Source organism: Chrysemys picta, chromosome 5 (assembly GCF_011386835.1).
Source record: "Chrysemys picta bellii isolate R12L10 chromosome 5, ASM1138683v2, whole genome shotgun sequence".
NCBI classification, from domain to species: domain Eukaryota; kingdom Metazoa; phylum Chordata; order Testudines; family Emydidae; genus Chrysemys; species Chrysemys picta.
This window is the reverse complement of record NC_088795.1, coordinates 128,568,595-128,595,603: the sequence shown is the minus strand read 5'-3', so window position 1 is coordinate 128,595,603 and position 27,009 is coordinate 128,568,595. Positions and strand designations below refer to the sequence as shown.

General features: G+C 44.9%; 1 protein-coding gene across 6 annotated transcripts in view; it reads left to right on the top strand.

Moving 5' to 3' along the window:
• FGFRL1 (fibroblast growth factor receptor like 1) overlaps positions 1–27,009 on the top strand; it is a 246,704-nt gene that overhangs the window by 96,375 nt on the left and 123,320 nt on the right. The window contains exon 1 of one of the 6 annotated variants that reach the window (XM_065597215.1): positions 11,262–11,328. The exons of the other annotated variants lie outside the window; for them this stretch is intronic. Coding sequence (XP_065453287.1) covers positions 11,277–11,328 — 52 coding nt within the window. The 5' untranslated portion in view covers positions 11,262–11,276. Of the gene's footprint in view, positions 1–11,261; positions 11,329–27,009 lie in introns of those variants that run through there. 6 annotated transcript variants of the gene reach the window in all.

Below are 27,009 nucleotides of genomic sequence, written 5' to 3'. Positions count from 1 at the left end.
GCACTTTCAGGAGGAAATAGAAAAACGAGGCCAGTTCTTTACAAATACCTCATCTTGCAGACTTTGCAGAAAGTGCTGAAATACGCTTTTCCACAAACCTGTAATTGAGGCGAACTCCTCTGTCTGAAGGTGTAGCACTCACAGCCTGGGGTGGGCCTGGGGTCCCTCCTTTCAGGTACCCCAAGGCCTGAACACCAGGCTCTCTTGCCTCTATAATGTCCCTCCTTGGAGCTGGTTTATTATGAAAACATAGCGTCAAATTGCCCATAACACCAGTGCCAAACATATAGTCCATTTCTCACTCCAGTGTAAATAGTCATTACAATCTCAAGACATCTCGTCTCTTGTCACACTGGCACTTTTTGCCATGCCTGGACTCTTTGCTGGTCCCCTTCTATCACTCTGCTAGGACCGCCATGCCAGCCCTTCCAACTGGAGTGTACCCCGCTCTCTCTAGCAGGAACCGCCACAGCCTCTCTACTGGGAGTGTCCTTCCCAGGGCAGCCTCCATCACTCCCCCTGGCCCTCTCATTGGTTTCCCAGGGTCCAACTCTCCAGCCCTGGACATGGCAACCGGTAAACCCCTCTGCTGCTGCCCTGTCTTCATCCCTCTCCAGCCCTTGGCTCCAATTGTCCGGCTTAGAGACAGAAAGCAACTCCCTTTGCTGAGCTCTGGCTTGGGAATACCAGCCAGCACACCCCTCCTGCTGCTCTCTTGCCTTCAGCCTTCTCCCAGGTGCTACAATCAGTCTCCCGGCTTGGGCAGCTCTCACCTCCTGTCCTTCTCCTGACTGACCCAGTCCCTGACCTACCAGGTCTCTCTCCTCTCTAGGGGCCCAGGGGCCCTCTTTTAAGTCTGATTGTTGTGAGCTGATGTGACACAGGTGTACTGGCCCTGCTTCCTCTTAAAGGGCCAGTGTCACCCTGTGTCAGAAGGACAGATGGTTTAAGGCTTGATGATGACATGTGGAGTTTTTTTTATCTAAGGTCACTGTCTAGAACACCAAACCGTCCCACTGTTTTAATCCTGCTCATGCTAATAATGGATGACAATTGGTATTTTCTTATTGCCATACAGCAGCTTAGCTGAGATGAGTCCGTGGCCGCAGTCCAGTCTTTGCTCAGGTGCAGCCTGGACGCTGACCCGCTCTCTTGCTCTGATACCATGCGCCGATTCCACGGTGACTGGCCTGGTCTAAGGAACTGACCAGGATAGAACTGACCTTCAGAGGTGGTAGCTCCAGCTGAGGCACATAGGCCAGGCAGTGTGGGGAAGTTACCACTGTCACTCTCTGGAGTTGTTCTGTTTTCACTGCTGTCACTGTGACATCTGTGAGCACTCATAACACACTTTAAAAAAAGAATAGCAAGGGGTTGCGTCCTTTACTCAGCATATAGTCCTCTCAGATGAATGCTGAGCCAATCTCTTCCTCCCTAGTCAGTGATCTGTAATGCTAAGTTTTATCATTTCTCTTCTGGCCCCTGCCTTTCCCACTACAGACTAAAGTAGCACCATACATTGGGGTCAATAAGGGCCAGATTGTCAACCCTTGACTCGAACCGGTGAGTCATTACATGTGGGTAGTCTCATCTGAATCAGTGGGGACTAAATATGTGAATGACTGACCACTAGTAAGAATAAAGGGTTCATAATCTGGCCCTTAAATAAGAAAATAGTGTCCAATGGTCAAAAAATGTCACGCCCAACAAATCCCTTCTCAATGACTCTTCCTTCTGGGGATCTCCCCTTACCAGCCATCCTCCTCCTCCTCCAAGTAGCTACCCATTGAGGATGCATTCTCCTGCCAACAGCGCCTTGATTGTTCTGCTTGGAATAAATGAATCAAAGAAAAGAGAGAGGATTTATTAGATCCTTTTTTTCCTGCTAATTGCTCTAGGGAAATAGTTTTGTCAGCACTTCAAGTCTTCATGCCAGGTAAAATACCCAGGTTGTGCAGTAACATTTCTTTAATGGGTATGTATTGAATGGATGTTCTTGCAATAAGATAGGCCTGATTCTCCTCTCAACTACATGGTTGTAAATCAGGAGGAATGCTGCTGAAATCACTGGAGATATAAAACGCATATAAGAGCAGAAGCAGGCCCAGTACAGCATCTTACCTTTACCCTGTGTATTACAGTAGTGCCTAGAGACCCTCGCTGTGCTCCGAGCTCCATTGTGCTAGGCACTGTATGCCAACTGGGGCATTTAAGGCTTTTCACACTGATGTATCCCAAAGCTTGTACCCACTACTGAAAGGCAGCCATGTCTGGAGTGAAACAGAAACACAGCAGCTGTCTTAGCAACTGCTGATCACTTCCCCACACTAGGTCCCATGGGGACGCCTGCTGCACCATCCCCACTGCTTCAAGTGCTCTGGCAACTGCTCAGCCAGTCTCCTGTCTATATCGCAGGAGGAGGCTATAATAGCGACTCACCCCACAAGAAGCTGTCCTCCACCCCTACCCGCCTGCCTACATCAGGTCTCCATAGGTAAACCTAGGCTTATTTCCCCCTGCCCTGGTCCCTAATGCTCCCGCTGACCTTCTGTGCATCTGCTCATGTATCCTTTGTGCCACTGTCTCTCTAACTTGCTGAGAAGGGGGTGCAACCCTTCCTTCACTTCAGTCCAGCACAATTGTGTCCCACAGGTGAGTAGTGCTCTCCATCTTCTCCTCCTCCTTCTCAGAAACATCTCACTGCTGTGCCACTGGCACTTTTTTCTGTCACATATTAACATGACCAGACAGAACGTTGGGGCATGCTGGGTCTGTTGGAATGGGCGACGGGGGATGGATCACTTGATGATTACCTGTTCTGTTCATTCCCTCTGGGGCACCTGGCATTGGCCACTGTCGGAAGACAGGATACTGGGCTAGATGGACCTTTGGTCTGACCCAGTCTGGCCACGCTTATGGAGGTGCTGGAGACCTCATAGGAGGAAGGGAGTGTGGTTTAGGGGAAGATGTGTTGTCTGGGGTTACAGTAGGGCATTTGAGAGTCAGGACTTCCAGACTGTATTCCTGGCATTGCTGCAGACTTGCTGTGCAGCCTTGGGCAAGTCACTTCATCTCTGCGTGCCTCAGTTTCCCTATCTATGAGGTGAGTATGGTGACTATTTTGAGGGAGTATTTTGAGGCTTAAATAATTGTTTGTGAAGCCCAGAGCCCACATCCCACACCCAAACTCCCTCCCAGAGCTTGCACTCCAACCCCTGCCCCAGCCTGGTGAAAGTGAGTGAGGGTGGTGGAGAGCAAACGACAGGGAGATGGAGTGAGCGGGGTGGGAAGAGGTGGGGCAGAGATGGGGCCTTGGGGGAATGGGTGGAGTTGATGTGGGGCCTGGGACTGAGCAGGGAGCCTTGGGGGTCCCTGAAAATTTTTAAATCAAAATGGGGGACCTCGGGTTGCTAAAGTTTCAGAACCGCAGTATTAGAGCGTATTCTGGAGAGCTGCTAAAGGGAATACATGAATATGAAATGGTCTGACAATCTTACCTGGGCAGAGAAGAGAATGTTTATCTCCAAGATGGTATTGCATTCTTGAGTCTGAATTTCTTTGCTTTGGACAGTTTAAGCTAGAAACTTTTACATAGTTTTACCCTAATTTTTGTATCTAAAACACGGCAGTAGTATCCCCTGTGTAATGGATGAATTCCAACTTAATTAAACTCCATTCTGCTTGCCTAAATCCTACCCTCCTGCCCCGCCCCCCCAGTTTCAGCTGAATGTGATATTCTTTTCTACTTTCTGGTCTAAACTGTTGTGTACAACTCTCACGTTCCTATGTGGAAGTGGCAACATTTCAGTAGTGGGCAGAGCAATGTCTGTATGTAGAAAGTGGCCCTTTGGGATCCTTCAGGATTAAAACTGCTCTATGAATACTATATCACTTTCATTATTGTCAGTCTGAATTTGGGAATGGAAACGATCCCACATAGACTTCATCCTGTTTTACCTATTTCCATATTTGTTAAATTGAACCACTCATCAGAGCTGATATTAATGGCTTTATTTGAAGCATGTGGTTCTTATGAACTGCTAAGACACCAATAGCATTGGGATTAGTCTCACTGCCAAAAAAGCCAGGTCAATTCTTCAAGAAAATAAAAAAAAAAACTAAGACAAACTTTATTTTAACAGTGTCTTAAGTTTCACTTTAGGTTCCATAAATATTTGTCCGTGTTCCTTTTGTAAGACCCTTTGGCAAGACGCAAGGTCTCTCTCCAGAAAAGTGAATATAAATAAATTCCCCAAACCATGATGGAGGATTGGAGGTAACTTTAGCTCATGCCGGAGACCCAAAGCCAAGCCATGGATTGATTGTGGTTCTTGGATTACTATTTGTACAGAAAGGAGGGGGCGAGGAGAGAGAAAACATAGACATTCTTAGAGTGTCATGTCAAGGCCAGCGCCATTCGGTATGTGAAGGCATAGGTCATTTACTGAGGCTGTGGCAGAAATGTGACCTCTGATTGAATTGCAGTTGCTTTCTGCTCCTAATGCTTCCAGAAATCTTAAAATATTTTTCCTGCTTGAGAGGTGAAGGAAGGAAATCTCAGATTCTTAATGATGCCTGGTAATGCCATCTATTTCAGAGGAGCAGGCCAGAAATCATTGCGTGGTCACCCTCTCCCCTCCCAGCCTTCCTCGAATACCTTTGATATTCCTGAGAACTTGCTTTACCTCTGTGGTTTTTGGAGCAATAGCTTAAAAAAAAGCCCATGATGCATTAAAGTCCTTGGCTATAGCTAAGTACTTAAACAGAGGTTTAGGGTGCAGGGACTTTTGATTTAAGAGTGAGGCCTGTTCTATGCAGTTGAAGGGGGGAAATAGCTGACATTTTATACTGTCCCTGACCACAGATTAAGATTACCAGAGAAGTACAAAAGCAGTGGAGTCAAAATGAAGGAGGTGCATTGAGAGAAGCAGAGCCTTGGCTTCTAGAAACTCTCTGGTTGCTGGATCAGCTCCAATAAAAATTTAAATTCAGACAAACTGAATGCCTTATTTGTCTGGCGAAGGGAGGGGAAGGTGGATGGGTGAAGTTTTTCCTCCACCTCTGGATGTTAAAATAATGGCACTCAGATGTGAAAACTCCATATTCCTGAAGAATGTACTATTGTACCATCGCTGGGGTTAGTGTGTTCTTTGGTGTCTCTCTCTGTGTGCACCAGCCCAAAAAAACAGAAGGTGGTGGGGTGGACATGTTTGCTGGAGGAGAAACTCCGATTGTTGTACAGCATGGGTCTCATCCAGCTGTGTGCTTTATAGCCTTTTGCAAGATGCTGAGTGTCATCAGCTCTTAAAGAAATCAGTGGGAGTCAAGTTATAGGCTCAGGCCTTATGTAGACAAGGATAATTTCCCACATTGATCCCTCGTATCAGACCTCTCTGCTTGATTGACACAGCCGCTAGGCTGCAAACATAAAGGAACAATCACGCTCCATGTTTTCTGCTTTCACAAACAGCTGCTTTGCTGTGCATCAGTGCACATTCTGTGGCTTCTATTTCTGCTACATCAGTTTTACATATGGTTTGCAAAGCAATGACAGAATTTTGCTAACAGTTCTTTAATCTGGCTACTACAGAGGCAGAACAAAAAAAAAAAAAATCCAGGTACTAACAGACAACCGTAAAACTGCACCTGGTTTTGTGATTGTGCATTTGATATACATTTAGCATTCTCAGATTGGTTCTTGTTTAAAAAACCAAAAACCCAGGAAGTCCCTTTCTCTGCTCTGGAAGGAATTTGAATTTTATGATGTCACTAACATAACTGGAGAAAACTTTAAAACAGGGTCTAGTTAAAACTGAAATATTCATAGAACGATGGAAATTAGGGCTGGAAAAGAGCTATTCGGCCATCTAGTCTTTCCCCACGTTGGCACGGGTGTGTGTGTAGGGGGTGGGGGAGAGAATGTGTGTATAATTTTACTTACCCGGTTTAGGTTTAAAGGTGCTAAGTGATGTGGATTTCACCACTTCCCTCGGGAGACTATCCCATAGCTTAGTAAGTCTCTATGAGAAAAAGTTTCTCTTGCTATCCTGCCTGTTATCAATTATGCCCCATTACATAGCTCATGCCAGTGTTATGTTGGGCTTTGGTTGCTTTCATGTTCATCTCTCCATTTAGTGCCACCTGACCTGCCGGTTGTACGTTGTTCGGTCCAGGCTCCCAGCTAGCATCAGTCAGCATTACTGCAGTGAAGGCAATGGAACCACGCCGCTTTGTACCAGCTGAGGATCTAGCCGTGTGTGTGCCGCAGACACGAGACAGCAGAAAGGAACCAGTTTGTGTCTGCATGAATCTTGTGCCACAGGCTCCTTGGGTACTTAGAAGAAGAGTACAGGTCCTGAACCTACACCTGTACAGAGAGGCCCCTGATTTACACAGCTTCAATGCAATCACACAAACTTGCCTGCCCTGCAGCGTGATTGCTCCATGACAAATTGTTACTTAATTGTTGGATGGCAGAATAAAAGCCTTGGCTCCCTTAGGTTATTCATAACAAATTGGGCTGGAGAAGCCTTGAAGATTATATTAAGCAGCAAAGGAGCAGCTTTAAGGTGCATTCTTCGTGTGTTCAGAGTGTTTAGCTCCAGTAACTAGAGCAGTGCACTGAAATACGCTTATATCACACAGCTGTAGCTGCAGCGTTCGATTTTGGCTTGGTGGAATTTGATATTTCTAAAATATAGTTTAGACAGCTAATCTCTATATTTATTTTTAAGCATTTTTAAAGATTTTGATCAATTTAAGTTTACTCAGTTGCAGGAAATTCTGGATTTTACGCATTGTTTTCTATTTTTATCTATTTAAATTTTCACAGCTGCAGGAAATTATGGGTGGGTCAGGCAATTATTCCTTGACAGTAGACATTGAGAGTCAATAAGCTAAAGCGCTATAATTGTTAAAACGCAAATTGTCAGCATCACACGTTAAAATATGCAAAGTAAATATCCTTAAATCAACCAATCAGACCTGGTTGTACTGGTGCTTTCACAGTAAGTGATGTGGATTTCACCACTTCCCTAAGGAGACTATCCCAGCTTCCTGGCTCTTTGAGCTGTGGTCCAAGTGTAGTGTCTCCGTGAGAGAAAGTTTCTCTTGCTATCCTGCCTGTTATTAATTATGCCCCATTACATAGCTCATGCCAGTGTTACATTGGGCTTTGGTTGCTTTCATATTCATCTCTCCATTTAGTGCCACCTGACCTGCTGGTTGTACATTGGTGGTAAGTCTAAAGCACTGGATTTTGACTCTAATAAGTTCTCTCTGGGACTCAAGCACCCCCGAAAAAAATAGGGGATGTTCACCACTTGCAGGGCTAGATAATCTTTAATGGGTCCCGGTGCCCGGACCATGGCCCCGCCCCTGCTCCACCCAGGCTCTGAGGCTCCACCCCTGCTTGGCTTCTCTCCCCTTCCCCCTCAGATCCCGCCCATACTCCACTCCGAGGTCCTGCTCCCATTCGGCCTTGCAGAGTGGGGGAGAGGGCGGGGGAGGAAGGAGAGGCGCACCCACTGGAAAAAACAAAAGTCAGTCAGTGCCTGTGCTCTCAGGCAGCATTTTTCTCACTTTGCCTAGCTGTAAACTTCGATTATGATCAATGAAATTTTTTTTTGTTAGTTTGTGTGTATTCAGTGAGGACGACACCTACTGACATTCACCTATAAAAATCTAATCCTTCCAAGCCTCGTTATATTATGGTGTCTGCATACAGAAACTGGAGGGTGTTCAGAGAAAAGCAATGCAACTGACTAGAGCACTGGAGGGATTGATTTATGTGGGGAGATTAAAAGAGCTGCTTGTAAATATATGTCTAGCTTGACTAAGTGATGCCTGGGGGGGATATAAGTGTCTTACAAGTATGTGAAGGGTTGAACAGCAGAGAGAGAAGACAATTGTTTGTGAGCACGCAAGTGGGTTAATACTAGAGGTAATGGGATGAAAACGAGCAAAGTAAAATGTAGTCCCCATACAATGGGAAAACTTCCTTACTGCAAGTTCTGTTAAGACTGTGGAAGAGTCTGTCTGGTGAAACAGTGTGGATGTGCCATTTCTGAGTTGTTGAAAACAAATCGGCATATCTATATTAGGTACTTATCTGGCCCTGCTCACTGTAATATCGGAGTGCCTCAGTCTTCAATGTATTCATCCTCACGACAACCCGGTGAGGTGGGGCAGTGAATGCTATTATCCCCATTTTACAGCTGATAAGCTGAAGCACAGAGAGGCTAAGGGACAGGTTTTTAAAGGTCTTTAGGTATCTAGCGATGCATCTCACTATCAGTAGCTCTCAAACTTTTTTTTACTGGTGACCCCTTTCACACAGAGAGCCTCTGAGTGCGTGTCCCCCCTAATAAATTAAAAACACTTTTTTATATATTTAACACCATTATAAATACTTGAGGCAAAGCGGGGTTGGGGTGGAGGTTGACAGCTCACGACCCCCCATGTATTAACCTCGTGACCCCCTGAGGGGTCCCGACTTCCAGTTTAAGAACCCCTGCTCTAGATGTCTATCTGCATCCTTAGGTGCCTAAATACCTTTAAAAATCTGGCCCTAAGTGACTTACCCAAAGTAATACAGGACGTCTGTGGTGGAGCAGGGACTTGAACCCAGGGCCTATTCTAGTGCCCTTACCACTGGACCATCCTTCCTCTTACGTAAAACAGTTGTTTATACTGTAGGGATCAGTACTGCTTTGGTAGAGGGACAGATAAGGTCTTTTCCACTTTATAATTTCTATGATCCTTTGTGGATATTCTTAAGTATATTCCCTGTTTTATTTCTCTCTAAACCTATGCAGAAAGGAAACAAGTAATACTTTCCTACTGGTTCCTCTATGGGTTGGAATATCTTCAACGGATGCCATTTACAGAGCAAATGACATAGGGAACCATTAAGAACTCAGCATATTCACTTGAAAAAGTTAGCAGATGTAGGATTCTACCCCAGATACGCAGGTATAATGCCTACTAACATTAACAGCGTTTACACTGAAGGGAGACTCTATATTGCAAGCTAAGCCAGGTGGGTGCTGCATGGGGTAGTAGATTAGTAATGGGAGGTGGATAGAGCTGTTTGCCTTTAGATTGCTGGTTCAAATCTGGCCCTGCTTGATAATAACTTTTAGTTATTACCAGCTGCTTGGATTCTTTTGTTAAAGAGAATGATGGGCATTTCACAGCAAATAGGTATCCAGAATGAAAAACAATCCTAGGCCCTCTTGTAACCGTACACTATGCTTCTGTACAATCCTTCTGCCGAGGATCTCAAAGCACTTTGCAAACATTAACATAGTTAGTCTCACAGCAGCACGCTGCAAAATATTAACCCAATTTCACAGATCTAGAAACTGAGGCACAGAGAGATTGAGACTCATCTGGGATCAGACAGGAAGCCTCTGACACAGCTTGGAATAAAAGTCACATCTCCTGACTCCCAGTCCTGTGTGACTTAATCACAGGACAGATGAACTGCTGTGCTGGATCAGTGGTCCATCTAGTTCAGTAGCTAGTATTAGATACTTCAGAGAAAGGTGCAAGACATTCTGCATTAAGCAGTTATGGAATAACTTTCCCACAATGATAGCTTTTTCCTAATACCCATTAATTTCCACAGAAAGTGGACACGTTAATTTCTTAATAATTTTTTAATCATTCCTATATATAAATGCAGTCTAACCAGATTGCTAAACCTCCCCCCGAACACCCTACTTGCAGAATCCTGTGGTGTCAAGTCCCCTTTGTGGTCCCGTTTTTGTCTTTTCAGAATGAGAGTGCAGAATTTATGACCTGGGGTTATCTTTGTAGGCCTATCAGATTTCAGCTAAAACCCAGCCTTTAACATAAGTACTTCTACCAGGCCTCACACTAATAGAACAGGTCCTTAAGCATAGCAAGCTTAATAACCCAGTCACTTATGTTCACCTACTTGCCCCATGCATTTTCCAAGCTAATAAGCAATACACTCCTGTCTATCTTATACCCCAATAGTGTCATTCTACCTATCACAAACATAAAATCACTCACAGGGTTACAGGTGTGCAAAAATCATCCTTCTTGCCAGGAATAACGGCCTGCAGCAGAGCCTGGGACTAGCTACAGGGAAAGTAATGTGCCCAGATGGACTACAGCAGAACCACCTGATTGGCCAACCTGCCTGATTGGGTGAAGGGAGCTCCAGTCCTGCTTGGTTCCTGGCTCTGATTCCTGGTTCTGGCTCTGACCCTTAGCTCTGACTCCTGGTTCCTGACTCCAGCTCTGATCATTAGCCCTGACCTCCCACACCCTGATCCTGACACTTCTTCCCTTTCTGGCAGTCTCAGCAGAGATGGCTAAGGATTGGTTAGACATGGCGAATGAAATACCCTGTCATTGCAAGGTTGCAACCAGTTCCAGTTTGGAGGGATGTTGGTCAGACAATGGGAAGCCTGTGACTGACATACAGAACTTCAGACATTTCAGCTGTCAATCCAGCATCTTTAACCAGAACGAAATGCCCTTAGCATATTATGAATAAAAACAGATGGATCCCAAGTAAATACATAATTGAATTCCTGTTTTTCTGCTCTTCACACCCCACTCAGGCTGCTCTCAGCAGAGCCTCTTGAATGAATTACAGCTACACAATGAATAGGTAGAAGGAAAGGATGGGGAAAGTTGCATTGTTTAAGGTTAATGCTTTTCCTAAAAGGAGGCACTGAATGTAGCTGAAACTTGACTTTGACCTGGGCAATGGTACTAAAAGGCAAAGCCTGGTTCTGAGTTTCACTTTTGTTTTAGGGAGACAAAAATACATAGCGCCCTACTAAATAGTTCTCTCCTCCCCCAGTCTTGCCGAAAAATGAGAGTCGAGTGCTGACAGACAGCAGCCGTATGCAGCACGCAGGAATCCAACATAAACAGATTTGCTGGTTGTGTACTTGGACATGTTAAATGAGGCCTCTGCTTTGATCTTCCCAGCACTATCCTGGAGCCCAGCAAGAGAAAAGGCTAAGTAAACAGAGCTCTGGTTCCAGGGCTGCTTTGGTGCAGAGGTCTAGTAAAACTTTTATCAATGGCAGAACTTTGCTACTGAGGTCCCTGCTCGACAGCGGGTGCCTCAGTAGCAACAGCATGGTTTTATTGACCTTGCGTCTTTCTCTCGCTCGCCTTCCCATAATGGCTACCAGCTGGGGGACACGAGTCAGCTTTCCACTTACGGTGGCACAACAGTTTGCACAGGAGAGGCACCTGCTTCGAGTGCGTTCATATAAACTCCACTAATGGTGAATGGAACACAGAACGCTATAGTGGATCCTGGAGCACCAAAGCCAGGTTAGGCCTTGTTATTAAATAACTAAATTAATGGAGATATCCTATCTCCTAGATCTGGAAGGGACCTTGAAAGGTCATCGAGTCCAGCCCCCTGCCTTCACTAGCAGGACCAAGTACTGATTTTGCCCCAGATCCCTAGGTGGCCCCCTCAAGGATTGAACTCACAACGCTGGGTTTAGCAGGCCAATGCTCAAACCACTGAGCTATTCATCCCAGCACAGAAGCTCGAATGGACCCTGTATTATGGAATCCAGAGGAGACACTCAGTACTGCCTACCCCAAGTGTTTCAATATCACAACTCAGGCCCCAGAAAACCATGAGAGTTGTTAAATAATAAATTGGGGGTTCTTTTGATTTGCCTTCTGTGTTGGGAGCCTTTAGAGATAGTATTTTCAAGCTTTTGTCCACAACCACGAGGGCTAGAAACTTTCTTTGGAGTTAAAATGAAAGCTAGGATTTCCTCTTAAACTCAGGACTCCAGAAACTGGGATTGAAGAGAAACACCTATATGTCAAGACTCATCATAAAATCATGAGAGTTGGCAACATCCTCTTGTGGTTGTAGCACAGAAGCCCTGCTTTGCTACATTTTCTTCCCTTTTCTTTTGGTGGGTTGAACAAAGGAGGCCTGGCTTCCTTTCTGTCACAGTGGAAAGCTGATAGGAGAAGGAAGACTTGCCAAGATATTTTATTTTTATAAGTGTTATCAATGTTCCAGTGTTTTCATAACTAACAAGTGCAGCACTGGGTAATCCTGGAGCCTGGGCTTTTACCAGTGGGCCAGCACTGTCATCTTCACTGCATTCTAGGGAGGAAAAGCAAGCTATTGTGTCAGTTCCTCTGTCTCCTTCTGCCACCCTCCTGCCACGGAGAGAGCTGAGGTCTCAGGGCTGTGCCTTTGAGGAGTTCAGATCCCAACTCTGGCCTGTGTCTGGTTTTCTTATTTTTGATCACTTGACTGAGAGCAAGGCTTGTTGGGAGATATCGATGGCAGAGTGGCGGGAGAGCAGCTGTGGGCTAGGAAAGCACTCAGCCCAGGAGGGGGTGGAGCATAGAAGGACCCTGGGGGGTGAAAGGGGAGGAAAAGGTTTGGAGCAAGGCTGTAGTGGTGTGGGTTGGAGGCCCTGTGTTGATCCTGGTCTTTGTTTATGGGCCCGAGAATGGGAGGAAGTCACTGTTACAGCTACGCATGAATCAGAAGTTCAGGTCACAGTTTCAGTTCCTGCCCTGTCCCCTATAAGCTGCCACTGCAATGCATGGAGCTGGATCTATGTCACAAGGGGTTGGAGAAGAATTCCCCCAGCTCAGGCACCATGTACGGCCACTGTAAACAACCCTACACTGCCCACCTTACAAGCCCTGTATACAAGGTGTGCTGGGAGTTGGGGCGGGGAAGTGCCGGGAGCAGACGGAGAGTCTCCATTGTGTATGTTACTATGAAGATTTCAGCTCATAGGGCATAGCTCTTGGGTGGCTGCCTTAAAGTAGAGCGCCCTGAGGGCTGCTCTCATTTACGTTGGGAGGGCCAGTTTGGCCCCTGGATCAGGCCAGAATTCTGAGGGTGTGAAGGTGGTTTAAAGCCACTTTTGCTGACTTGGACTGAACCTTCTGTGCCCTGCCTACATTTCCTCTTATTTCCCTCACTTCACTGCCACCAGTCTCACCTCTTCCAGCCCTGTCCCAACACTGCTCCTTCTCTCCAGAGACATGCAGATACGTTTTGTTCATTGAATTACTCCTGTGGGAAGAGACTTTGTGACAAATACTAAAATCCATAACTGGATACAAGTTGTTGAAACTCTTTCATACAAATCCTTTATCACTGAACAGGTACACAGCATGGTTTGGGATTTATAGAGAATTGATTGTATCCATGTTTTATTCTTTTCAGTGACGCTCCCAAGTGGGCTTCGCCATAATCAGATTTGTGGTTAATGGGGCACAGCCGTTTGGAAGGGATTGGTATTTATTTTCAATAAAGATTAGGGGATTAGCAGCCGTTTAAAATCGGCTGATTTATCCAGCCACAGGTACAGGTGCAGTGACTGGCAGGGATCTGCTTTCCATTGACCTTGGGCTTTGAACTGGTGACTCATCAACTGAGGCAGATATGCCAAGCTGTAGCACATGAGCGGGTTTTCTGGTGCGAATTCTCTGATCCTCTGAAGATTTGAGTTATCTGAATAACAACTCCCATCTCCCCCACCCACAGTGCAAATGCACTTCCTGATTGTGGCCGCTGTGCACCTGGGTGGACGGAACAGAACATGCTGGGAAATTACAGATGATAAAGTGACACTAGCTTTAGTGAAACGGGAGGGATTCTGAAAGGATTCAGGGTGGAAGGTGAAACCAGGCCAGCGGTTCATATACTAAACTACCTTTTGATATAGATATGTGTGTGTCTGTGTGTACACAGTATAGTAGGATAAGCTAACTGTGTAATCATTTAGGTGGAAATTATTTCCAGATATGCTGTTTTTGCTATATAATTCCTGTACTATGCCTATCCTTTCCCCATCAGGGAAGGGTAACTGGGATTGTGCATTACTAGACTGTGAGGTAATTGAGTTGCATGCTAATTGGTATTCCAGTTTAGCTCTATCTATCTGATGAATGCAAAGATACATGCCACCATATTGTCAGCCAATGGAATGATATCATTGAATTACACAGAAGCTGATGTCAGCAGAGCTCCAGCAGACTCAGTTGCTGCTTAAATTTATGCATCTGGAATAAAGCAACTACACATAATAGTCACAAACTGGTGCTCTGGGTGCTGCAACAAACATGAAGTTGGTAGCCTAATAGGGTGCCACACCTCTCCAAAGGATTACTAACTCCTTGGTCTTGGGTGTTCATAATTTTGTTAATGCAAATTTGCAGACATTGTACTAGTGGGGCAGAATGGGGGGTTTCAAAAGCACCTAAGGGAGTTAGGTGCCAGAGTCTCTCAGATGTTTTTTGAAAATCTCACTCATAATATTTTACATTTGATTTTTTTATATTTTGATTTTTCCAAAACAAACCCATTGCTAGGTTCTGTTTCTGTAGTGCCTTTCACCACCCCTCACCCCCTCACACACAGAGACAAAGAGCAAAGCACTTCTCCTCTGGATGAAATGTGGCAGCTGGTTAACAGCAGTAGGTGAAATGGTACTGCACACAGTTGAAACTGCAAGAGGACTTGAGCAGGCAGAATGTAATTATCCAAACTGGAATTGCACAGTGCACCACGTCTATCACTCTGACTTGAGCCACAGAGTGCCTCTGGATTTTTAATAGGCAGGAGTACTCAGAAATGAGTATCTCATTTGAAAGGCAGCACCTGTAGCAATGCAGTGGCCCGTAACACTATGCCGTGGCTTAGGACCAGTACTGACTGAGAAGAAAAAATGTCACGTGCTTTCCTTAAAATACTGACCAGGCCTGAGCCTGCTTAGCCTGTGAGATCTGACAAGATAACAGTCTGAGGTGCTAAGGCTTAAAGGATCAGGAGAGTGCATTGGGAAATCTTGAGTCCTGCCACCAATGTTTTTACACCATAGGTAATGTTGCTTCAGCATCTGGTTAGTAAAAATTCAGGTGTTGATGCTGTCAGAATATACTGAGTGGCCAAGAACATAGTTGATGCCTCTTTTTCAATTTGCTGTAGCAATTTCAAATATATTCTCATAGAAAAATTGGCATGCGCACATTTTTTTTTTTTTTAGTTAGATTTAGGCATTTCCCACTTCTTCTGGAAAATATGTGCAGGAGCTTATTCTATTCTGTATAGGCCCTTAAGCCACCCTCCTCATCACAGTGTCTGAGCGTTTAGTTCTGGTGAGCCAGAGCTCATTCAAAGTTCTGCTTTCCTCCCATCAAACCAAGCATAGTCTGGACTCAGGAAACCAGTTGTTTTGGTTGGATGAACTCTGCACAGTGGCTGGTGGCATCTTTTCCAGAGCTTTATAATACTACAGTCTTAGAGTGAAATTGGAGGGATGTTTGGAGCCACTTCTCTCTACTAGAATTGGGCAGGAAATGGTTTTCTCATCCTGGGAAAACGTTCAAGATTTCCACATTTTTTTCCTGTTCTGATTCGGGACAAAAACCCAAAGTCTTGAGAATTTTCACAATCTGACCGTCCAATACAAATTCTGGGCCTGATCGGTTGAAACATTTTGTTAAAATGTTGACGTTTTTCATTAAAAAAAAAAAAATTTAAAACCCCCTGTAATTAGTATTCTTGGCTTAAATATAAAACAAATGGACATTTGGAACATCATCCCTCCCAAATTTTAGTTTTGAAATCCCATTTTGACAATTTTGTAACTTTTTCCCCCTAAAACGTTCTTGAAATGAGAAATTTGTGAATTTTTTTTCTTGCAAACAGGTTTGCTTCTGACAAATCAGCATTTTCTGTCCCCCCCCCAGATTCTCCCCCTCCCCAAATGTTTAATTGAAAAATTCCTGACCAGTTCTACTCTCTGTTGAATCTGTTTTAGGTAACTTGCTTACTGATTTATCACTAGTTCTTAAGTAACGTGGTGCTGCTCTCTGTTTGTGGTCACCAACAAGCAGTTGTGCTGTCTTCTAGTGGCGACTGGTCTGACACGTGCTAATTGACTGTGCATTGTGTACTGAGGCCTCTGCTCTCAGAACAGCCACTCTGTGTCAGACGCTGCAGTGAATTTCCCGGTACCAGAAGGCTTTTGGATATTTTGCCAGTGTCTCGTGTTTGAGATAATGAGCATTCTGGCACAGGCTGTCTGGTCCATTCCCACCATAATTATTGGGACAGGCGAGTGGGCTTCACAATCAGACAGGACAGTGTCAGTCCAATCTAATATATATTTTGAATTAAAGACATTGAGGAAAATGGATGGATACTCTGTATTGTGGGATAACATGAAGGCAAACCAGTTATTTACAAATATAACTCGCATCATTCAAGAATATGGCACTGAGTCAACCATAGTGGTTTCTGTTTCCCTGCAGACATAAACAATGACACTTACAATTTCCTGCTTGTACGGCTCACACTGCAGTGTCTCTCTATAGGGGAAATGGCTAATTACTTATTAAACCTTGTACTGTTCTCAAACTGGGTTAAACATTGACTGCCATAAGTTCAAGGGGAATCCATGTTACTACACACATGAATCCTGGCATCACATTTTCTAGGAGCTATTCAAATAGAGGATTAGGTGATGGGGAACTGCATAAATGCAGTGGAACAAACAAGAAATTGGTTTGCATTGTAAAGGCATGGAAGTAAATGTCTTTGTTTAAAGCCATAGGTTTTGGATATGACTATGACTGGTGAATATGATGGTTGTTTTGTTTTGTTACAGAGTAAGTGAATGAAACTGTGCTCTGCAATGTATGTAGTTTGTCTTACTGAAAGTCTTGGAGTGAGGGGAGGTTTGGCCGGGAAGTTCATTGGATGCACAAACAAGGATTTGCCGAGCTAGGGAACAATTAGCGAAGTGGATCACAGTAGCACACATGGTAAATTTAGGCTAGATTAACCTTGAAAGCTTCAATTTAGGTCTGAACCAAAGCTGATGGGAAATATGCGGGTCTCTTAAGTTTGCGGAAATGGTGCCTGGTACTGCTTCCACTAAAGTTTATGGGAGTTTGGAGGTTGATTTCAGCAATAACAGGATTGGGCTCTTGGGCTGATAGTCTTGGGAGAACAGGATTTTTAGTGAGATTTCTCTTTCTGTCTTACTGAAGCCAGAAGAACATCTTTACTAGCGATATTTAGGATATTTTCTATCCTGGCTGGAAACAGGAGGTTAGATAAACACTTATCCAAAACATTTCCAAACCTTACAGATTTGTTTCAATAACTCCCCCCCCCCCCCCCCGACAAAACCCAGTTATTGTATTCAAAATAGTTTGTCCTTGTGAATATTAATGAGAAGGATGGATAGTATAGAATTCAGTGGTTCTCAAACTTCATTGCAGCCCGACCCCCTTCTGACAACAAAAATTACTACACAACCGCAAGATGGGGGACCGAAGCCTGAGCTCACTCGAGCCCTACTGCCCCAAACGAGAGGACCAAAGACAAAGCCCCAGCCCCACTGCACTGGGCAGGGAGGCAAAACCCCAAGCGCTTCAGCCTTGTTGGGGGGCCTGTAACCTGAGCCCCGCCAGCCAACGCTGAAGCTTTGGCTTCGGCCCTAGGCGGTGGGGCTCGGGCGTTGGCCCCAGGCTCCAGCAAGTCTAATGCCAGCCCTGGTGACCCCATTAAAATGGGGTTGTGACCCACTTTGGGGTCCCAACCCACAGTTTGAGAACCACTGGATAGATCGACCTACCTAGACAGTTAGATCACTGTGATATCTAATCTCAAAACAGCACCTGCTGGCCATCCATTCTGTTATGTATCTGAAGTTGAATTTTAGCCCTTTGGGGCAAAGATTCTAGTCCTCTGTTTGACATAGTGATGAGCCCACTGATGGCGGTCAAGAAACAATAAATAGCATCTTTGCCCCTACACTAAAAGAGGAAGCATTCTAGTGTAAGATGTCTGTCTCCTCCGAAGTAATTGGAAGTAACCCTAACTCTCCTCTGTGTTCGCTGCCTCAAAGCCTATGGATAAAGTTACTGTTTTTCACAGCTGCAAAAATTTCCAGCAACACTTGAAATTGAGTGTTGCCAATGCACATTTCATTTAATAAGATGGTAATTGCATGTTAAATAAATAGCAACCCCTTATTAAAATGTATGCTCAGCATGTAAGACATGTATCTCCCCAACTGTTGCTGAACTGCATAAATCGATGCAATAATTAAGTGCCAGTTATTTAATATACAATAACTATTTTATAAAATCTCAGTGCAATGTATATGTAAGGGACTTAATTGAATGGAACATTCCCCCAAATATTCCCACCCCCTTATTTTTGGAGCTACCAGTCTAGAAAATTTATGGGCAGAAGCAACTCACAAGGCCGGTTATTACTCATGTAAAAATATGGCAGGTACTTCTTGTGCTATCAGTAAATATACATTTCCTCAGAGAAGCAGTTCCTACTGCAGGGATGTCGCAGACAAGAGAAACTTGTCATTTTATGCATGAAAAAATTAATCAGCAAATATTTCCACTGAATCACGTTCTTTTAGGTCCTACTGCATAGCCATAAACTGTGTAGGCTTAGATGAAGAAGTGTTAGTCAATAGTTAGTCCCAGCAAAGTCAATGAGATTACTCACTAGAGCTGGTGTGGAAATGAGGTTTTTTTCCCTGCAAAAAATTTCCCTCTTTCATTTTGGTTTCCAAAAACTTTTGGTTTTTGTCTTTGGAAAAAACACAAACATGTTTGTCCAAAAATATTGCTGGATTCATGGATTTTGAGGCCAGAAGAGACCATTAGCTCATCTAGTCTGACCTCCTGAATGTCAAGGGACAAAGAATTTCCCTCAGTTCCTCTTGTATTGAGCTCAATAGGTTTTTGCTAACATATATCTTCCAGACAGGCATCCGGTCTTGACTGAAGACCTCAAGAGCTAGTGAATCCACCACTTCCCTTGGCGGTTTGCTCCAATGGTTAATCATTGTCAACAACCACCACAAACATTATGGAAAAGTTTTACTTTTAACAACCCTCCCCAACTCTTTTTTTTTTTTTTGACCATTTCTACTGCTCACATGAGAAAGTGCTCACTACTGGGTGAAATTCATCTCTGTGCAGAGGGTCAGCACAAAATTCACCCTATTCTTAGATTGTATAGTCTTTGGGGGCAGGGATCATTTTTTTAGTCTGTGTTTGTACAGTGCCTAGCACAGTGGGGGCCTGGTCTGTGGAGCCTGTAGGCATTACCACAATAAAAACATTTTGCAGAGGATTTAAGTGGTGCATAGGACCTGTGCTGGCTTTCTGCACAGGGGTGAGTTTCACCTAAACATGAGTCAGTGTTGTACAATCAGGCTTTGTAAATGAGGAATTCCCCAACTTTCCCAAAGCCAGTCATCAAGAACAGGAAGTGTCTCCTAGAAACAACTACTGGTGTGTGGGTAAGTTGAGAACTCAGGTTTTGTATAGGCCGTTTGCACTTGAAATCATTTGATAAGGAGCTCAGATACTATAGTGGTGGGTAAGGTATACATCCCTAGGTAAACATGCTGATTTAGAAGACTGTATTTATGGGAAAAGATGTATTTTGGGTACGGGCACTACCATTTTGTCCTTATTGGTGGATTTCACTGGCAGATCACATACTGATTGTGTATATGATGTTCCCTACATCCTACACTCCTTTTGTTTGTTTATTTTTCTAAGGTACGGGTTATTTGAGTGCCCCATATAAGAAAGGGTTGCTAATTTGCCAGCGTAGGACTTCAAAAGAAATCTTATCTTATTGGAAAGTGAATGTTTAGTATTAAATAATAAAAGATACGTAACCCACAGGGCTCTTAAAACTTATTTAACTTCTTTATAAACTTTACAATACAGTACATGGATATTGTAAATTACTTCCTATTCCAAGAAACTGTCCAAGCTAGTTGACCTTCTTTGGAATTTCCTCTTTGTAATTATGTTTAATGTGTTAATAAAGTTCACTTTGAACTGTATCATGGCAAATGGTCTCCTAGGACATGGTTCAGCACTCGTGTGTTCGCCATATGTGAGTAAGAGTAGTTCAAGGAATAACAGGGCCGAGTCCAAATATTGTAGGAGTGGCACTTCCACCCCAGGTTAGCAGTAAAAGGGGTTCATGGGAAGTAAGGAATGTGGAGTGGGAAATCATTTAGCCTTCACTTCTAGGTGTTACTAAATTATAGCGCTAGGTTCAAGTCATTATCAAAACACCATATATTTAGAGGGTTTTCACCGAGAGTCATAAATCATGGTTAGTACATGTATGAGTCGAAGGAGTGCATGAACTTTGCAGCTCAGTCCAAGGAAACGTAATTACATGTGTGAGCTTTTTTGACTGTGAGAAATGCAGACAGTACACCCCGGGACACTATGCCATCATGTCTTAAATACTTTTCTAGAAGTTGTTTTCACTGTTTCCCAGAAATGGCTACTCACTAAAGCAAAACAGAATTTCTATTATCAAGAAGTAACAACCGTCAGCAGCTCAGAGTCTGTTGAGACGGTGGGGGGGAAATGGAATGCTTGCAGCAAGTGAAACTGTTTCTATGGTATAGGATAGTAGAGCGTACTATAGCGGGATATAAATTGAAAATTGCCCAGCTGTTCAGTAAGACAGGTGTAAGATCTGTCCCTTTATAAAATGGAACAGAATGGGGATTCCAGTTGCTTGTATTCCTAGACGAGGCAAATAAATCAGCACATATGTCTGCATATATACGAGTTGAAATATTTAAACAGAAGAAGCAATGTTAATTTTCCTCTGTGCTTGCATTAATTTAAACAAACGTTTGTGTCTCTCTGGGATGGTCTGTTTTGTGTGTGTGTGTGTGTGTAAACTAGAAACAACATCAAAAAACTTGATGCAAAGTGAAGGATCTAGAAGGGATTATTTAAATTATATTTTAAGCTTGGTTGCATGCTGGGTCTTGGAACTCTGGAACGATCTCTTCTAGTAACTACACTGGTTTGAATGTTATGGAGAAAATTTATATTTAGTTTCTATTTGGAGAAAGAGTAACATTGAGGCACAAATGGAGGAGGCCACGTTCTTTTCATGCCTTCCTCACAGATCCAGGGATGCCTTATTAGTGAAACTGGGGGGGGGAATTAAGGAAACAACTCTTGCCAGTTACTAGGCTCAATATAGGAGTAACTGAATAAAATTCTATGGCCTGTCTTATGCAGGAGCTCAGACTAGATGATCATAGTGGTCCCGTCTGGCTTTAAAATTTATGAATGAATCTATGGACTCCTCTGCACCATCCCTAACATGGTGTATTAAAAGGGTCTATAGCAATAGCCATTGGGATCAACTTTTTTGAATGGAAAACGTAAATATCTGGGCGGAGCATGAATGGAGGCAAAAAGGACCCATCATGACCGAAGCTGTGGCACTGTATATATGGCTGGGGCAGATGGCTTACATCACTGAAACTGTAGTGGAGTAATTACCTGGCCTAGAGGTCTCAGCATTTTCATACCCACAGAGATGCTAACCCTCCCTAATTTTCCATAATCTTCCTGATTTTTACATGTAATTACAAAATTACTAATTCAGGTTTAAACCTACCAATTTTTCAAGGACACGCTTTTTTGACATATAAAGTGTGTGTGCGTGTGTGTCACTCATCACCACTGGAGTCCATCACCACTCAGCAAATAGCGCTGCGGGGGGGCGTTCTTCTCCACCGCCCTGTAGCACATGCCCAGACTGCACAGTGAGGGTTGGACAGGAGGTGAGCTGCGGTGATTTTCAGTGGGCTCGGATTCACTGCCCAAGCCCCAGGCTGTGTGTTGTGCTCTCACTGTCCAAGGTGGGCCCTGGTGGATTATGTCAACACACACTGGGTACTTAGAGCTCTCCAGCAGTGAGAGGCTTGGGAGGTGAATCCAGCAGTGCCTAGGGTTACCATATCTAACAAATAAAAAAAGAGGACCCTCCACGGGCCCTGGCCCCGCCCATTTCCCCACCCCCCGTCCCAACTCCGCCCCTTCCCCACCCTAACTCCGCCCCCTCCTCCCTCCCACTCCCAGCCACGCGGAAAGGGCTGCCCGAGCGCTACCGGCTTCACGGTTTGCCGGGCAGCCCCCAGACTCTGCGCCCCCGGCTGCCGCTTCCCCAGCGCAGCTGGAGCCCGGGAGGGGAAGCGCCCAGCCAGGGGCGCAGGGTCTGGAGGCTGCCCGGCAAACCGTGAAGCCGGTAGCGCTTGGGCTTTGGGCAGCCCCCTTGCCTCCGGACCCTGCGCCCCCGGCTGGGCACTTCCCCTCCCGGGCTCCGGCGGTGCAGGGTCCGGAGGCATGGGGGCTGGAACAGGGAGGGGGCAAGGGGCCATGGCCCTCCCACTTTTGAAAGTGGATGGGCCTGGTCCATCCACATTTCGCCACGGGTCCCCTGCTCTTCTTCTTCCCCCTGAGGCCCCGTCCCCAGTCAGGCCAGAAGCTGGAGCCCGGCCCAGGTAAGATCAGCCCAGGCAGCTGTGGGGAGCCTGGCTTGGAGGCTGCTCTCGACCTCACCTCCCCCCTGGCAGGTGGAAGGACCCGGGTTGCCCGGCCCAGCTCCAGCTTCTGGCTTGGCTGGGAGTTGGCCCCCCTACTTTTAGGTAGGAATCCGTTGCCCCTTGCCCAACCCATTGGAGGAGGAGAAAGAGGAGAGAGGGTGAAAGAACACGTAGAAAAAAAAGATAGGCTATGTCTACACGGTGCCATTACCGCCATGCCACTAAAAGGCGCACAGTGTAGCTGCTGTTTGTCAGCAGGAGAGAGCTGACAAAACACTTCCACCCCCATCGAGTGGCATTAGCGTTGTCGAGCTGCTCACACCAGCGCTTGTCGACAAAACTTTTGTCTTGGTGCGTGTGTTTTTTTTTTTTTTTTAACACTTCTGAACAACAAAAGTTTTGTCTTTCACTTGCCAGTGTAGACAAAGCCTAATCTAGTCTCTTCCACACTGCAGGAGCTGCAGAGAAGAAGGCTCTCACACCAACAGCATTTGGCATACATTGCGCCCGGTTCTTGTAGGGACCAGTTCTGAAAAGTGTTAAGTACCCTCAGCTCCCATTGACTGTAATGGGGATTCAGGGGTTTCAGCACCTCTTGGAAGCACCCAGCAGCACCTTGCAGGATCAGACTCCTTGTCTGCAGTTAAGGAAGATAAGATAATCATGTGTGGTGCTGTCTCAGTTTGTCTCTTGCTGCTGATCCTCTCAAATCCCTAACAAGGCCAGTTGCTGAATTGTTTGTGGGGTGCAAGGTAAGGCAACCGTTACAGCATTCGTTAGTGTCCCTCCCAGTAGTGACCAGGGCAGTGAGCTCAGCGATACAAAGCTTACCGAAGGGATTCAGTTAGACTGGGCCAAACTTTTCCACCAAAATTATTTTCTGATGAAAAACAAAGATTCAACAACACCAAGCCGTTTTGTGAATTGGTGTCATTTTTTACCAAATTCCTGAAAGAACTGAAACAATTCATTTTGAGGTTTTATGATTCTGAACAACTTTCAGTTCAACTAGATTAAAATACTTGGTTCAAACAAAATCTTTAATTTGACCCCCAAATATTTATTTATTTATTACTTTTCAATGTGCCAAGTATTTTGAAGAAGCTTTGGTTTAGGTTCGACCCAAAATTATGCGTGCTCTTTCTCTCGCGCCCCCCCACCCCCCGTTTCAAAATTGGCCACAAACTGAAAAATCCATTATTTGCCGGATCTCGATTCAGTGCTCCGTTAACAGAAGATGGAACTGCACTGCACTTGAGCTGTGAGATAGAAGCTGGACTTAGCTACTCCCAAACAGCACACGAACACCTATGGGCTTTTTAAATATACCTCATTTCTATTGGGAAGATTTGAGATCTCGACCGTAAAACGGTACAAACTGTCTAGCTCAGTAGAGTCTGTGTAACTGGCACTCGGTGCATATGAGAGGTTCCGGGTGGTCCCTTTGCAAAATATGTTTTACCCCTCCCTATCTCCTCCCCAAAAATACCAAAGGACAAACATTGCTGCGAGGTGTGCCAAAGCGCATCTCAACTTGAAAAGCATTCATCCGTCACCATTGCAGTCCCAAGGCAAATATGTAGTGAAATAAGACCCAGTAGATTCCTGCACATTAAAAAGAGATACAGAGACCCATGACCGAACACCACCATGTGATTCTGCCATAAACATCTCTAGGAGGTCCAGCTCTCTGCAGCACAGTGACAGCCGTGAGCGTGTGAGGGCCTCTAAAGCTTGTGGTATATGATGATTCCAGAGAGAGAGTGCTGCTTACATAGAGAGTTGTTGTTGTTGTTATTAATGAGGATAGGTAATAAAATGGGACTGTTTACCTTGTCAAACACATAGGGACATGCTTTTAGCTTGCATTGGACGCCTCCATGCCCTGGAATTGCATCCTTCTGAGAACAGCATGCAGCTGCGCCCAGGGAAAGGCATAGCTGCAAAGAAATTGGGCATTTTTATTCCTCCTCCTAATATGGGAGGTTTGGGGGGGAAAGCACTTGAGGGGCAAATTTAAAAGTGGGGCAGGTTTAAAGGACAGCACAGGCATTTTTTTAAAGGAAGAACGGCTCTGGGAAAGGCTCCCTTTTTTTAAACCACCAAAAAGGTCTGCGTATAGATCTTATGACAGGGGAGCGATCCAAAAATTCCTCAGAATGAAAGGTCAGTCAGAGGAAAATGGCATTCGGGAGGACCAAGCTTATCACTAACCGAGTCATGTGACAGATCCAGAGGCAACGCCGCTTGCCATCAGGAGAACTGCATGTGCAGTGTGCCTGCAACATGACGCCACTGGGAAACTATCTTATTCCTCCCAGACTAAAAATTTGTCAGGAGTCAAGTTGAATGTTGGAAGGAAAAGGTTTTTGAGGAAGACTCTGCTGGGAGGGCCCAATTTCCCCTCCACTGTCCCCAATTGCCCTATACCACGCATTCTTCCCCAGCACTACTTATAGGCCAGTTTCTGACACCCATGCTCACTTTGAGAAGTACCTTGCTCTGCAGTTGATTTCAGTGTGGCAACTCATGGAGTTGAGGTTCGACTCGGTTTGAGTAAGGTGGCAGAGTCCGCCTTTAACTTAAAGGGGGACTCTAAGATTCGATGCAAGATGTCAGCTAGCATGTGGATTTTGCCCCCCTTACTCATGCACTAAGGTACTATGCCATGTGAGGAAGGGTGGCAGAACTTGGGGCCAGGTCCTCAGCTGGTGTAGCTCCATTAAAGCCTATGCCCATAAATGATCACTGACAACGGGTGAATCCCCCAAATGTCTGGAAATGGGGTTAGACTCAGATCAGCCTTCAAAAATTCTGATGACTCTCTGAAGCTTGTCCAAAGTATCCAAACCTTTGTAGTTTGCAAAAATTGACTGGACTTTTGAGTTTCTCACAAGAAGAGCTTTGCTTGCAAGGCTTCCAGTCCTTAAGGTCCTTGCTGGAAACACACAACGACAGCTTTTCTTATGGTATTTTGACATCCCTTCTGGAATCAGGGGGGCAATATTACTTGAGAGACCAACTCTCCTATTGGCCTGTTTACAGTAGGTGACGGCTGAGGTGTGCTCTAACTGCCATCACCTGGAATTTGGCTTTCCAGGACAGATGCTCTCAGGTGAGGGTCCCAGCCTTTGGGACTTGTTCACTCTTGGCAGTTCACCAGAGCCCAAATCTATTGAACTCAGGGCCTGATGTAAAGCCTTTAATTGACTTCATCAGGCTTTTGATTAAACCAATTCATTATTTTAGGGCTAGCTCCTGACAACTTTACTCATTTCCCACCAGCGTGAGTAAGTGTGAGAGAATCTGGCCCGTAGTCACTATGGGCTGGTTTATGGAGCCTACCTTACTCATGCAGAGAGTCTCATTGCAGTAACGGGATTTGCTCTTGCGCACCATCATAAGAAAGGACTCCAGCACAGATCCCATAGGGGTCGGGTCCTCTAAGGCGCTGAGCCGCTGTTGAGAGATGGTGAGCACCTCAAACCCATTGAAGCACAGTGGGGATTGAGGTCACTCAGCACCTCAAGTCATCAGACCCTATTAAAACAGGTGTGTCCTTATGCAGGAACAAGGCACTTATTGATCACGGCTGTTTTTGAAATGTTCTGAGAAAGAGAATGGCTGTTATACTGGTAGGGGCTATAGAAGTTAATAAATCAATGAATCCAATAAAGACAATTATTTAATTAAAGAAACATACTTGAACATTTCAGCTTTCAATTTGGTTCCCTCACTGGGGGACAGCTGACGGTGTGGGAGACCTTATCACTCCCCCACCCCAGCCCCAAAACGGGTTGGCCTGCCCTTGTATTTATCATTATCGTGCAGCACAGTATGTTCACGTTGCCACATTCCAGGACACCTTGTTATGCATGAAACTATTGCCTTGTACCAGCAGCAAACATTCAGCAGTCAGGCCAGCCCAATGAACTTGTCAAGGGAAGGTCGAGGCAATGGATAAAAATATCTCAAAAATTCATCATTTTGCATGTATGCGATGTTAATATGTCAGGATATCCTGTACCTTGTCATTAAGTAAATGCTACCCAGCAAATTCTTTGTGTCTTAGAACCATACTAGTGTATTCTTATGATTCCTGCTGCTGACAAAGCCCATCTGGTGACTATTAAAGGGAATTGCTATACATATAAACATAAAAGGATTATAACTCCTTGTTTTAAGTACCAATGCTGTTCCTAATTTTGGCTTCAGGATTTGTTATGTTTATAACAACCAGTAGTCTGGGTATCTGGGAACCAGTTCCCCATGACATAAAAAAGGGGTGGGGGAGGTCTGGGGCGGGGGGGGGGGGAAGGGAAGGAAGAGAGAAATACTGCTGATTGCCATTGGCAGGTTAACACAGTTGGTTAGAGCAAGGTGATAAGAATGTCTAAGTTCTGGATTCAAACCCTCCATGGGCTGGTATCGTCTTTGTTGTATCTGTCTGTTGTCTGGTTTTTTCACTTTGATGGTAATCTCTTTTCAATAAGTAACTTTTGTTATATTTGTAAAGGGCCCCTATTCATGACCGGTGGCTTGTAGATGCTACGGTGATAGAACTAGTTCTGATCATATTAATTCT